The sequence below is a fragment of the Sander lucioperca genome, chromosome 5 (assembly GCF_008315115.2).
Source record: "Sander lucioperca isolate FBNREF2018 chromosome 5, SLUC_FBN_1.2, whole genome shotgun sequence".
Classification (NCBI taxonomy): domain Eukaryota; kingdom Metazoa; phylum Chordata; class Actinopteri; order Perciformes; family Percidae; genus Sander; species Sander lucioperca.
Genome location: NC_050177.1, coordinates 33,245,815 through 33,258,858, shown reverse-complemented (window position 1 = coordinate 33,258,858; position 13,044 = coordinate 33,245,815). Strand labels below are relative to the sequence as shown.

The 13,044-nt window shown below is 42.0% G+C and overlaps 1 protein-coding gene and 1 long non-coding RNA gene across 2 annotated transcripts in view; one reads left to right on the top strand and one right to left on the bottom strand.

Moving 5' to 3' along the window:
• gpr4 (G protein-coupled receptor 4) overlaps positions 1 to 10,915 on the top strand; it is a 66,625-nt gene extending 55,710 nt beyond the window's left edge. Inside the window, exons 2-4 of the mRNA XM_031284694.2 lie at positions 3,031 to 3,821; positions 6,549 to 6,813; positions 8,873 to 10,915. Coding sequence (XP_031140554.1) covers positions 3,693 to 3,821; positions 6,549 to 6,813; positions 8,873 to 9,594 — 1,116 coding nt within the window. The 5' untranslated portion in view covers positions 3,031 to 3,692 and the 3' untranslated portion in view covers positions 9,595 to 10,915. The remainder of the gene's footprint in view (positions 1 to 3,030; positions 3,822 to 6,548; positions 6,814 to 8,872) is intronic.
• LOC116039747 overlaps positions 9,364 to 13,044 on the bottom strand; it is a 28,685-nt gene continuing 25,004 nt past the window's right edge. The window contains exon 3 of the long non-coding RNA XR_004102504.2: positions 9,364 to 9,374. This is a non-coding gene — a long non-coding RNA (uncharacterized LOC116039747). The remainder of the gene's footprint in view (positions 9,375 to 13,044) is intronic.

Sequence of the window (13,044 nt, the reverse complement as noted above, 5' to 3'; positions counted from 1 at the left end):
TGAAAATTGTAGGTTGATGGTACTTCCGATGTTAGACCTTTTTGGTAAAAACAATTAACCAAATAAACTCTTAACAGTCAAATACCTCTGTACTGTGGCGCCGATGGGTGAGATAACAGATCACAGCAGAGTTAGGACCCAGTTGTGGTTCAGCTTATCAACATGGGTGTTTCCCCAAACAAAAATGATTTGACAAGGTCACTTTAGAAATGACCTAACTTAATGTGTGCGGTTGCTCCTGTTTGTTTATATGCCTATTATGCACTGGGTCAGCTCTGTCCAAAGTAACTGTTCCACACCAGCGACTGTCACATTATCACAGCCTGAAGCCGTTTCCTTCGCAGATCTTTAAACTGTTTTGATGTGTGGTGACAGACATCTCTGAAGACTCTTGCTGGGACTTTTAGCCATGAAGTGAACACTGACTCCGTGTGCCTGCCTTTTTCTTTGGAAAAGGGCTACCTTGCTTCATAGTGTGTTTACATGCAGTTTAAAAAAACGATTAACGAACGGTTAAGGCAATACCCTAACTTCTCAAACGCCATGTAAACACCTTACCCCGGTTGAAATCAGAGTTCTAATAACCCAGTAAACAGAGGTAGAGAACTCCTTTAGTAACCGGGGTATCCCTCCATGTTTACACCTTAACCGGGCTATGATCGGTTTAAGCTGCCCTCCCCACTCCCCTGGAGTGGGTTTTGAACCCGACATACTCTGTCAGCGCGCGTGTCGTTGCTATGACACCATACAACAAAACAGCGTTACCCTAATCAGTGGGCCATCGGCCGCAAAGGGCCTGCGGTCCATCTATTTCACTCGATGGTTTAGCCAATCATTACTATTGTAATCTGATATCTACTGATCTAAGAGGAATGAAAAGAAGCTGAAACATACATAAACTCCGAAGGAGGGCAGTTCCCAGTGCTTACAACATGTTAAAGTAAAGTGATTGAAAGCATATGTGGACTCGTATCAGCCATATGCAAAAATATTGAGGCGGTCCAAGATGTATAAACAGAAGCTGACCTCGGACTGGAAAGTGAGAAGTCGAGGAGTGAAACAGGACCTGAGCTGCCATCCTGCTCTCTCTCTCTCCCTCTCTCTCTCTACCTACCTATTGTACACGCACATTCATGTTTATATGAATGCTTTCATAATGTTTATCATATGCCCTGGACTCTGTTGGCACTCTATGCAAGGTATTTTAATGCCTGTACGGCGGGTCAGCATGTTCTGTGTTATCATACCAGATGTTAGAAAGTCACTGGACAAATGTCACCCAGGTAAACTGTTGCTGCCTCACTGTACCTATGACATAAAGTCTTCCTCTCTGTGCCTCTTTCTTACATTTCTACTGTATTTCAGTCCATCGGCGCAAAAGAATCCAATATATCCGAGATAAAAGGGTTTGACTGTATGTGTTGAGGGTGTGTTCGTTCCAGGCAGGTTTGAGTGGTTTGTTTTCACCGCGAGAGGGATTACATTCACTTCAAATAACCAAACGCCTAACTGCAGGTCTGAGTCTTGTGACAAGAAATCCTAGTGCATTCAAAGTATATGTAAACTAAATGTAGAGCACAGAAAATAAATACAGGGATTGTAACACAAAGTTTAACGGTTGGGGTGTATGGAGAGCTTGACATCTTGACAAGGCAAGCAGGCAAAATGAAGTGAAATGAACAAACTGCAGTCTTGACAGATTTTCAGTTTATTTCTCCATTCCTGAATGGTATGAGCACTGGAGGATGTAAATTACTGCACAAAGAGCATCGTGTTCAGTTAACGTAATTACTTAAGTTAATGCTGTTCAGCCACACATTGTTCAAACCCAAAGAACTTTTAATTAAAATTCCAGTTTCCAAAGTTACTCAAAACTGTCAGCGAAATGTGTAGAAAATGATGTATAAGAAATCTACAATACTGTAGTTCAATTTGTTTGTATGGTCTTGGGTTTGAATAATTGGGTTTTGAATAATGCTTTGATTCAGCTGAGACCAGCTCATACAGATACTGTATGATGCTGTCAGACAAGACACAGTAGTAAAACTTGCATTTATACATAAATAAATAGCTAGGAATGGCCTCTATTATCTCAGTCCTATTTATCTTATTTATGTCACTTTTTTATAGTTCTATTATTCAACCCGGTCTCACGGCAGTTCGTGAAATGGTGACGTTATTTTGATCTATTGATTCGTGTACAGGGAAACAATTTTCTACTTTATTTCGTGCTGGTCACCACGAAATTGGAACGTTACCATTTCACGAACGCCCATGACTGCAGCCTGCTCTGGGGGAGATGGTGACAACACGATCCGCGGTCTCTGGGGGACACAACAACGGGGAAATTAAACGCCGCATGCCGGCGACAACTGCCATGACACGGGGCTGCTCTGGGGGATGCAATAACGGGGACGCAACACGCGGTAGACGGTGACAACAACGGCCGCCGGGACACGATCTGCCGTCTCTGGGGGACGCAACAACGGGGAAATTAAACGGCGCACGCCGGCGACAATAACGCCGACAACAACGGGATGCGCTACAACAACGGGACAGTTGTGGTTAGGAAAAGAAAGATGGGGAAAGGTTGTGGTTAGGAGAAGAAGAACGCGGAAAGGAACTACCAGTCTCCGGGGTGAAAGTCTTGTGTTTTTTGACCCATCCACCACCCCAACCTACTTCTTTACGCAGATTTCTGGCTTTTCAGTACTAATCGCTGCCATAATCGTGCTGTTATCACGTAATATGCTTCCCATTCAAATACATTAGTTTAGCTCACCAACACGATTAAACACAGAAAAACGTGTCCCTGTAAACAAATCAATAGATTAAATAACGTCACCATTTCTAGATCATGTCATATGCAATAAATACATTTAGTCTTTGTTTTGTTGTACGTTTAATTATAAAGCAACATAATTTAACGGTCTGTCTCTCTCTCTCTCTCTCTCTCTCTCTCTCTCTCTCTCTCTCTCTCTCTCTTTCTTTCTCTGTGTCTGTCTGTCTGTCTCTCTTTCTCTCTTGCAGATGTTCTGCAGTCCAGAGTAAACGGATGGCCTCTTGGCTCCAGAGTGGTGAAGCTCTGTAAAGCCATTCCTGTGTTTTAGTGCAAGCATCCCCGAGGAGTTTTGTTTTTCATCGGGACCTTGAGACACACACCCACACACACACACACACACACACACACACACACACACATTGATGTTCAGCCTCTCCTTTTTACAGTAAAACCTGGCAGACCTCTAATCTCTAAAAGATTGATGAGGCTCTGTCCAGGCGCAGGAGGCCTGGCATAGCGTCGATAAGGCAGACTTTATTTCACTACATTTTATCCCTCGCTCCTTCCTTTCTTCTCTTTTCCTCCATGTTGAGGGACACAAGGGCTGGCTATGAAGCGTGAATGAGGATTATGACATGGCAAGGCCCCTGGGCGAGAAGGACAGTGTTTTAAAAAAAAAGGAACCATGAAATGCCCCGGACATGACAGTTCTCTTTTCTTCTGTTGCTCATGTCAGACAGCCGTGTGGTAGCCGAGCAGAACGCCAGAGTCGGCATGTCACTGTCAAACTGCTGGAGCTGGAATATAGTGAAACTACAGAGGGACACTCAGAGCTGAGAGGAGCTGAACACACACACATTCCACACCTGCACACACTCACAAACACACTCAGAGCATTTCACACGTGACAATGTGCAACATCACCTTCTGTGATGTGGACAGTAAGGTGGACCAGTTCTTCCAGCCCACGCTCTACATCATAGTCATCGTTCTGGGGCTGCCCACCAACTGCATGGCCTTGTGGGCAGCCTACATGCAGGTGAGGACACACACACACACACACACACACACACACACACACACGATAGTTGGGTTTAGAATCTAATGAATCTTTGAACAAATCTCTTTTTCCTAATTTTCAAACAGCAATGTAAACAACTTTCATGTAGGCATCTATCTAAAGCGAGAAGTATCTGTATGTATGTATGCTTTGATTCCAGTACAGTTTTTCCTGCTTCCAACGTTACATCCAACATTACATGATTTCTGGATATACCAAACTAACTTTTCTTCACTTTCCTGGAGTATGAGTGGATAGCTGAAAGGAACATCGCGACTGTTGTGTGGAATAAGGTTGTGGGGGGAAAAGACGACGCTGGCTTCAGTGTCTATCATTTCGCTAAGTGTAAACTCAATAAAAAAGCCATCTGCCAACACTAAGTATTAAACAAAAGCCAGACACTATATCGTATTAAGTTGCTGTGAGCTGTACATTCACCACTTCTAAACAGAGGCAGAACATAACGTAATCTCGGAGATTATTCCTTCACAGCGCTGTGCAATGCGAGAAAATACATTACCGTCACCAAAATACCCCCGCAAATCAAATCCCCTACTTCACCGTTACCCGTCAAGCCACTAAACCTGTATGGAAATGAACACCTCTGCTGAAGTGTTAAATTCGTTTACGATTATACGCCACGAGACAACACCGCCTCTCTCTCTCTCTCTCTCTCTCTCTCTCTCTGTGCTGATTAGCTCTCATAACGTGCCAGGTGGGTAGCGCATGAGTCCATGAGGCTAATGTCTGATTACTCCACGTTTTCATTGTGATATTTTGTAATAAAATTCTGAATCTGCCACGTTCTCTGTCAGGTAAATATAGTAGTACAATGTCTTCCTCTGATGTAGAAGTAGCCTACACTGTAAGTCAGTAGCAGGCTACACAGTGGAGATGCATATTAAGTGGTTTGGGGTCCTTCTATAAGTAATTTTGGGGTACAATTTGGTTTTGAAGAGTTCTACAAGCAGCTGTACCACAGGCCAAGCAATCGGCCCGTTCCAAACAGGCACATTTTCAACGGGCACTGTACTAGTTTAGATAAATAGCATACAAGTAATGTAATGAGTTCTAGCTCTGATTATTTTGTACTTTTTTAGACACTACTTTATAACCTAAATATTCTATACGGGATGCAAAATGGTTTGAACTCATTAGGCTGAATCAGCAGCTTAGACAGCGCTAACATAGGCCTTTCTTTCTACTCAAATGATTTTGAAACAGCAACAGCTTACTAAAGGGGCACGTTGCACCTGTCATCACGACACACATGACGCATCAAGATACACCACTGTCCTAACGCCCTGATACTGAAGTCAAGACAGTACCATAAGCAGTACCATAATGTCATGGCATTATAAAAAAGTGATTGCATACCTTTCATCAACAAACAAACAAAGTACATAGTCAGTTACAGTGTACAAATCATTACTGAACTGAACGGAATTATTAAAATCAGTCCCTGCTTTCGTGTGTGAAGCAGGGTCAACACTTCAGAGTAGCAGCTTCAATGTGTGGGCTGGCTGCTCATTAAACAATATTTGATTTTCTGTAAATGACAGAAGAAGGGAAGTCATGTAATGAGCTTTGTAACTAATTACTGTTACTATGAAGTAATAGGTAACATGACTTTCACTGTGTAATAACAGCTAACATGTCTGACATGGTTAGCTACATACAGTCAACGGAGGACTGGTGATATTTTCTCATACAGCATAAAACATTTCCAGTGTTTCCCACAGACTGTCAGTTTACTTTGGCAGCAGCAGACAGAATTGTTATTGACTTTTCATTCAAAAAAGTTCACCAACTCATAAAAGAGAGTGACATTTCAACATATTGTTTTGCTTCCATCTCAGCATCAAGGCCACTTCTCCAACTTCTAAACACCAACTTTCTACATTCAGTTTGAGCCCTGGCCCAAGCACAGCACGACTCGAAGCACAGGTGCATTGTGGTTATTATAGGCAGCATTAACTGCATTTCTGAGAGCCACCAGCTTCGTAAATGACAACACCTGAACTGAATCCAAAACCTGAACATACTTGGCGTGCCATTTATTTACCAGGGCAGTTCTGCTTAAATATAAACATTGTAATATAAATACTGCATGGGAAACAGAACTGTCTCCTAGTAGCTGGATGTGAATCCAAGTTCTGACAAATCAAATTAGAAAAGCTTAATGGAAGCTATAAAATGGACAAGTTTAACTGCTGCTGGCGAAATATCTGTCCATCTCTCTCTCATTTACAAGCCCAAGTGGTGGTTGTACGCTCATGAGTGGCAGTATATTACCAAGTGCACACAAGTTTTTAAAGGCATTGGATATATTCATCTGTATGAGACACTATACAACAATAGTACATTCAGACATAGTCATTTAAAGACTTTGCATTTCTTCCATGTTTTGACATTCACGAGGCTAAATGATTTTCAGCTCATGGAAATACACACATAATTTTCTGTCACGTTTTAAAAATGTGCATAAAGAGCAAACAGACACTGCATGAGTCCTTATCTTTTCCTGACGGTTTAACTTAACTAAAAGCACAGAAGTTGAACAAAACACTCTAAACCCTCTCTGTCATTGCACATTGTTTCTATTTTCATCCATTTGTCTTTGTCACCCATCTCTTACTCCTGCCTCCCTATCCTTTCCTCCCTTCATCTTTCCCCTCCTTCCCTTCATCACATTCGTCCCTCCAGGTACGGCAACGCAATGAGCTCGGCATCTACCTGATCAACCTGTCAGTGGCTGACCTCCTCTACATCACCACTCTCCCTCTGTGGATCGACTACTTCCTGCAGCACGATGACTGGATCCACGGTCAGGAGAGCTGCAAGCTATTTGGCTTCATCTTCTACACCAACATCTACGTCAGCATCGCCTTCCTCTGCTGTATATCACTGGACAGGTACCTGGCCGTGGCATATCCACTGCGCTTCGGCAAGGTTCGACGAATCAAAACAGGTATGTTGGGTTAAGGATCGGCTTTTCCTTTTTACGTAATAAAACAAATGCTACAACTAATCAAAATGAATTATGCTTAGTTAAGCTTGGTTAAAGAGGTGTAATTACATAATTAGCACTTCTGATGGATGAATCAAAAATGAAACATTTATTGGAAGGAAAAGCTTCTAACTTTCCAGTAAAATGAGTCAGTGCTTTCAAATCTGACAAATGCGGTACTGCATCTCATCCTGTTTTTGCAGGATAAAGATATTGCATTTGACGATTATTTCCTCAAACTGTGCTGCTGCTGAGCCCGCTGAATGGATGTGCGTATTCAAATCTGCCATTCCCTGACATAACAGGAAATTAAGTTTGTGTAGAGATAAGATCACTTCCATGTCAAAAGAAGTTTCTATAAATAACTAATTAAATGAGGATGTCTGCTGAAGTCATTACTTTTAATAATATGTAATGATACGTACCTTAAGCCCATTTCAAAAAACAGCTATACTAGAAATACAAAATTATGAAATTTAGAATTTTTTTTTTTCTTTACCCCAATTGGAAAAATAATTTGAATGGAAACTCTTTATATGGGTCACAGTGAGGCTCTCAAATACCATTTCGTAAAGTATTGTGTCCTGTAGATAACATTTTTCTTTAACCCTTGTGTTGTCCTCCCGTTGACCATGAACTTGTTGTCCTTCTGGGTCGTTTTCCCCACGTTTTTTTTTAATTCATGGTCAATAAACTTAATTTAAATGACATATCTAATATTTTTGTTAAAAAAGCAGAAAATATGTTTTTTGACTACTAGTTAAGATCAGAGGATGTTGAGTGAATCACAGACTGGTTTATGTGAAAGTTTAGTCAGGATACTGTATTAAAAACATTTAAACATTTTTTTAAATGCTATGAAATTCAGTAAAACAAGTAGAGATGCACCGATTACAACTTTCTAGGCCGATTCCGATTTCCAATTTTCATTGAGTTAGGCCAGCCGATACCGATTTCAACGGATTCCGATTTCATTTTTTCTAACCACTTTACAGCACACACAAATATTTATTTTCTATCTTTTCTTTAACATTTTCTTTTGACATTTTGCACAGAACATAGAAAATTTTTTGAACAGATAATGGATCACTATAAAATACAACTATATCAATTACTCCTGGAGTGGGAAATTCACACACATCTAAAGTGCAATGTTAGAACAATTTCCTTCTTTTCACATCCAATATCTAACAAAAAAAATGTGATTTAGGTTTTTGGTGTCGTCCCTCCACGCCCTACTTTGTCCTTGCAGGTGTTGCATATTGCAAACTTGTTATTTTCTGCACACACGCTGAAGAATTTCCAAACAGCTGACATGTTGCAGGTTAATTCACAAGGTTCCCTACATGTTCGAGAATAGCGTGGACATGCGCTTACCAAAGCGAGCGGGTACGTGCGACACACGGCGGAAAAGTTGAGAGAAAGGAAAAAGAGACTGTGCTGTCGCGTCCGTATGTGCGTGCGTCCTTGAGAACTGTAAGTCGTATAACTTATGTTGTCAGTTAATTGTAGCAATGACTGGCATGAAATCGGCATATGTCAGACTGACCTGCCGGTCGCCGGTCATGGCCGAGCACGTGAAAACCGGCCAATTCCGGTCACTGGCCGGTCTATCGGTGCATCTCTAAAAACAACCAAAATTCAATCAAAGTGATCATTAATTTTACCTGCGAAGAATGTTGTATTGGTTCCATACAGCGTACCTCCATGCATCCAAGTTATTTTTGGGCAATTTGGATAAAAAGAAACCCATATTTCTGATTAAAAAAACTTTGAAAATGGGTCAAATTTGACCCGAGGACCGCACAAAGGTTAAAACAGATGGTATTCAGCCTACCGTTTGGTGAAATTAATTATTACTTAGGTACATTGTGTCACTCAATCACTCTTTTAGCTGTGTTTATGTGTCTCATTTCAGAGCACCCTGTTTTCTTTCAATACAATATTCACACAGAAGTTGCTGCAAAGTCGAACATTTCTCACTCCTCTTCTTTCCTCTCCTCTGCTGAACGTCCTGCAGCTATCCTGGTCAGCGCCATGGTGTGGACGATTGAGATCGTAGCCAATTCTGCTCCTCTCTTCCACGATGAGCTCTTCCAGGATCGATTCAACCACACTTTCTGCTTTGAGAAGTATCCCATGCAGGACTGGGTGGCAGGGATGAACCTCTACAGGACGTTTCTGGGCTTCCTCGCTCCATGGACAGCCATGCTTGTCGCCTACCGTGGGATCCTGGTAGCAGTGCGCTGCAACGTCTCAACAGAGCGTCAGGAAAAGGCCAAAATTCAGCGTCTGGCGTTGAGTCTGATCCTGATCGTTTTGCTCTGCTTTGGACCGTACCACATCCTCCTGCTGGTGCGGAGTGTCATGTTTCTAAAGAAGCCATGTGACTGCAGCTCAGAGGAGAGCTTGTTTGCAGCGTACCATGTATCGTTGGCGCTGACCAGCCTCAACTGCGTTGCCGACCCCATTTTGTACTGTTTTGTCAACGAGGGGGCGAGGCACGACGTTGGCCGAGCTCTCTCAGCTTTACTCTCTGCAGCTTGCAAACGGCGCTCCTCTTCCTCACCATCAAACGCCGACATGCTCAATGCTGGTTCAGTGACTTTCGACACGCCGCTGGCAGCCAAGAAGCAGCCTTGTGTGTACGCTGATGGAGACAAGACAAACAGCTACAAGACAGAACTGGTGGCTCTGAAGGAGGAGTGTCTACAGATGACCATCCTCAGTGTTAGGAAGTGACTTCAACCTGAAGTATACAGTACTGTAGGAAGTCCAAACTGCTCAGCACAGTGGATGGAGGAAGCTGCTAACACTGACAGGGTCTGATGTCTTCTGGCCTGACAGGCTGGAATCAGATGCATTTATGAGGCTGTAGAATTTTTAGGTGAAAGCTTCCACTAAATGGCACATTTACTAGCCAGAATGGGAATGAGATTCATGAAAGACATATTGCCTCTAGCCACGGTAGCAGTCCCTGAGATTGAAATGCTTACACACCAGAAAATGAAATTGTTGGGTGAATGAACATTTTAGTCTATTTTTGCTATTGTTAAAGATCCTTACCATTAGTGGGGCAATGAGGGTGGCACTGAGGACAAGTCATGTTGAAAATCAAAAGGGTTTATCCTTTGTTCTGCGACCACTGACAGCTTGTCAGGCTCAGCCCTTTGTTGCTGATTTGTTACAACGTTCATTGCTTAAAGCTGTAGTTTGTCAGACCTCTGCACAGCTGCACTGTATGCTAATGTTAACATGCTATATTACCATCAATCGGGATTCAGCAATAAGCTTCAGAGGTATTCTCATGAAGTGTTCGACTGGAAGAAATGTTGACCTGCAGGTGGCGCTGTATGAAATGTCAGGGGATCACCAATGTCCTCAGGATTCAGCCTCGGTGGACCACAAATGTCTGTACCAAATTTAATTCCAATCCATCCTGTAGATGTTGAGATATTTCAGTCTGGACCAAAATGTTGGACCAACAGATCAACAGACCAGCTGACATCCCTGCAGTCATCTCACTGGTGCAGCTAACAAGGATCTTATCAATCACCCACTGTGCCAGGAGTCATTGTCAACGCCTCGGAAGACATTCTTGAATATTTAAGTGGAATAATTTAAACACACTACATTCTGCATGGCTCAATATTGTTAATGGTCTGAGAGGAGGCACCTTTGAATTCAGACTGCATGAATGCACCACTTTGGAATATGGAAGAAGAGCAGGAGGGTAATAAAAAAGATTGTAGGTTACTGGTCAATAAAATTATTTGAATGCTTGTTGGAAATGTCTTAATTGTTTATTAGTTTTTTTGAAGAAAATAATGAAGCCATATAAAGTACCTCAGCTCGTAAACTGTGATATGATACAAGAAGGCTGAAAGTACAAGTGTCATGCAAGCAATGTTTTTTCTCTTTCATTTTTACCACAGAAAGGACAATAATTAAGAATTCCTAAACCAAAGCCTGCATTCAGCTCAGATGAAAGTCAACTATATCAGTCATACTTAAACTACATTATGTTCAGCCTGTCTCATGAACCATACGTTCGAAAATCTACGAAAAAATTAAGCACTGTAATTCATATAAATTCGTTCGTATGAAGTTTTTTTTTTGCTGTGTGCACCACATTGACTGGTGCTGTATAAGAACGCGGCTGGCAGTGTAGGAAGGGGGGTCGGGGTGTATGGGTGTGCGTTACAGGACTTTCAAGCCAGGGAGTGGAGTTCGCTTCCCAGGGAAAACAAAAGACTTTCACCCAGGAAATGCATGTTCCTTGGGAGTGTTTTAATTCAAACCACAATCTTTTTCCTAAACTTAACTAGTCGTTTCGGTGCCTAAACTTAACTCTCATCGTCGCATAACACTTACTTTGTCTTGCCTAAACTTAACCGTAATCTCCGCCAAAACGACCGGCAGCTCGCGATGATCTGTACCCGGCTCACAGTCACCTATTCTTGGGTAACTGGACCACCAACAACGATCGGCAGCTCGCAGTGCTCTGTACCCGGCACACTGTCACCTATTCTTAGGTAACTGAACCACCAACTACTGCTGACCTAACGGAGCACCACGACCAGCAGCTCCTGGTGCGCTGTACCCGGCACACAGTCACCTATTCTTGGGTAACTGAACCACCAACAACGATCGGCAGCTCGCAGTGCTCTGTACCCGGCACACAGTCACCCATTCTTAGGTAACTAAACCACTAACTTCCGCTGACCTGACGGTGCCGGTGTCGCAGAGCTCTCTAGCGGCTAAACACATCTACCAACTGCTGCTGATATGACACGCTGTGACGGAGGTCTGTAGCCGCATCACGAAGCTCTGTAGCGGCTGAAACAATTAGCAACTGCCGCTCGGCGTCACAGACCTCTGTTGCCGATGTCACGTGAACAGCCGGCGGTCTCCTAGTTTTCGTATGATATCATACGTTTTAGTGTGCATAATTTTTCGTACGATACTATACGAACCCGTTCATGAGAACGCGTTGTTATGTTATAACCACTGTGGGGCAGAAAAACAGCCTTTACTGAAACTGTTTTGCCAGACAACCATCTCTCAACCTCCATGAATCCAAACTACATGCTTAGGCTTTGGTAAAGGGAATCCACAGTTGACCTCATACTGTTTACATTCCTATTTCAGACAGATGCCTTCTAACGTGAACTGTCCCGAAATTCCTAATAATATAAAGTACACTGTCTTTTTCATTTTTGAGTCATTTTTCTCAACACACAAATTGCACAACGTTTTTCAGATCTTCGTTTTCCCTAAAGGAAAGATGTATACATTCCTTCTTGATTCAAGTGACACTCCAGGCTGCTAAAAGTTTGTCATATTAGGGAAACAAATTAAGAGACATTTTCTCTGTAATGTCAAAAGTCTGATGAGAAAATTAAGAAATACTTTACTGGATATTCATATTAAAAAAACATCTCCAGTGGTCAGAAGAACTGTGGCAGCAGCCATGAAGGTAGGCTATGTGGCAGCATTCAAAACAGCAGTTTACCACTAATTCCTTTTTTTATGATTTATTTAAAAATCAACATTTAAAAGGTACAATAAGCATGTCCCTCCTTTTGTGCGTGAAGCTGATTGTTGTTAATGTAAGTAATACTGACAATTTGTGGTCCACCAACACTGGATTAGCTGCCATATTTTGCCATATATTGACTACTTTTTGAAGTTCCTATGTCCAGTGAGCACTGTCAGGGCCAGAAAAAAAATAAATCCTAAAAAATGTTCATGTGCAGCGCATATTACAACGATTTGACATTAAACTGATGTTCCTTTTCCTATAACTGACAGCTTGTTTTTACAGTAAATCCAACACAAAGTGACCAAACATAGCATTTTACAACTGTTGGGATCCCAAAACTTAATGGCTGCCTCTACAACAGAGCGTTGAATACTGTACATAAAGAAAGTATAGGTGTCATTGAAGAGTCAGACTGGCTGTCAGAGCAGACGCATCTTCAACTTCTAAAATCAGGTTATAGCTGTCAGTTGAATTTTAAACTTTCTCTGTTTGCTCGTATGTCCAAATTCTCTCTTTTTCCCCTTTTTTCCAAATCAGTGGTAATAACATTTCAACAAATTGTCTGTTTCCATAGAGAGTGTCCTGCTCTGTGTTCAGATACATATCAATGGCATACTAACTTTCCTTGTGTGAAGTATTATGGCTCA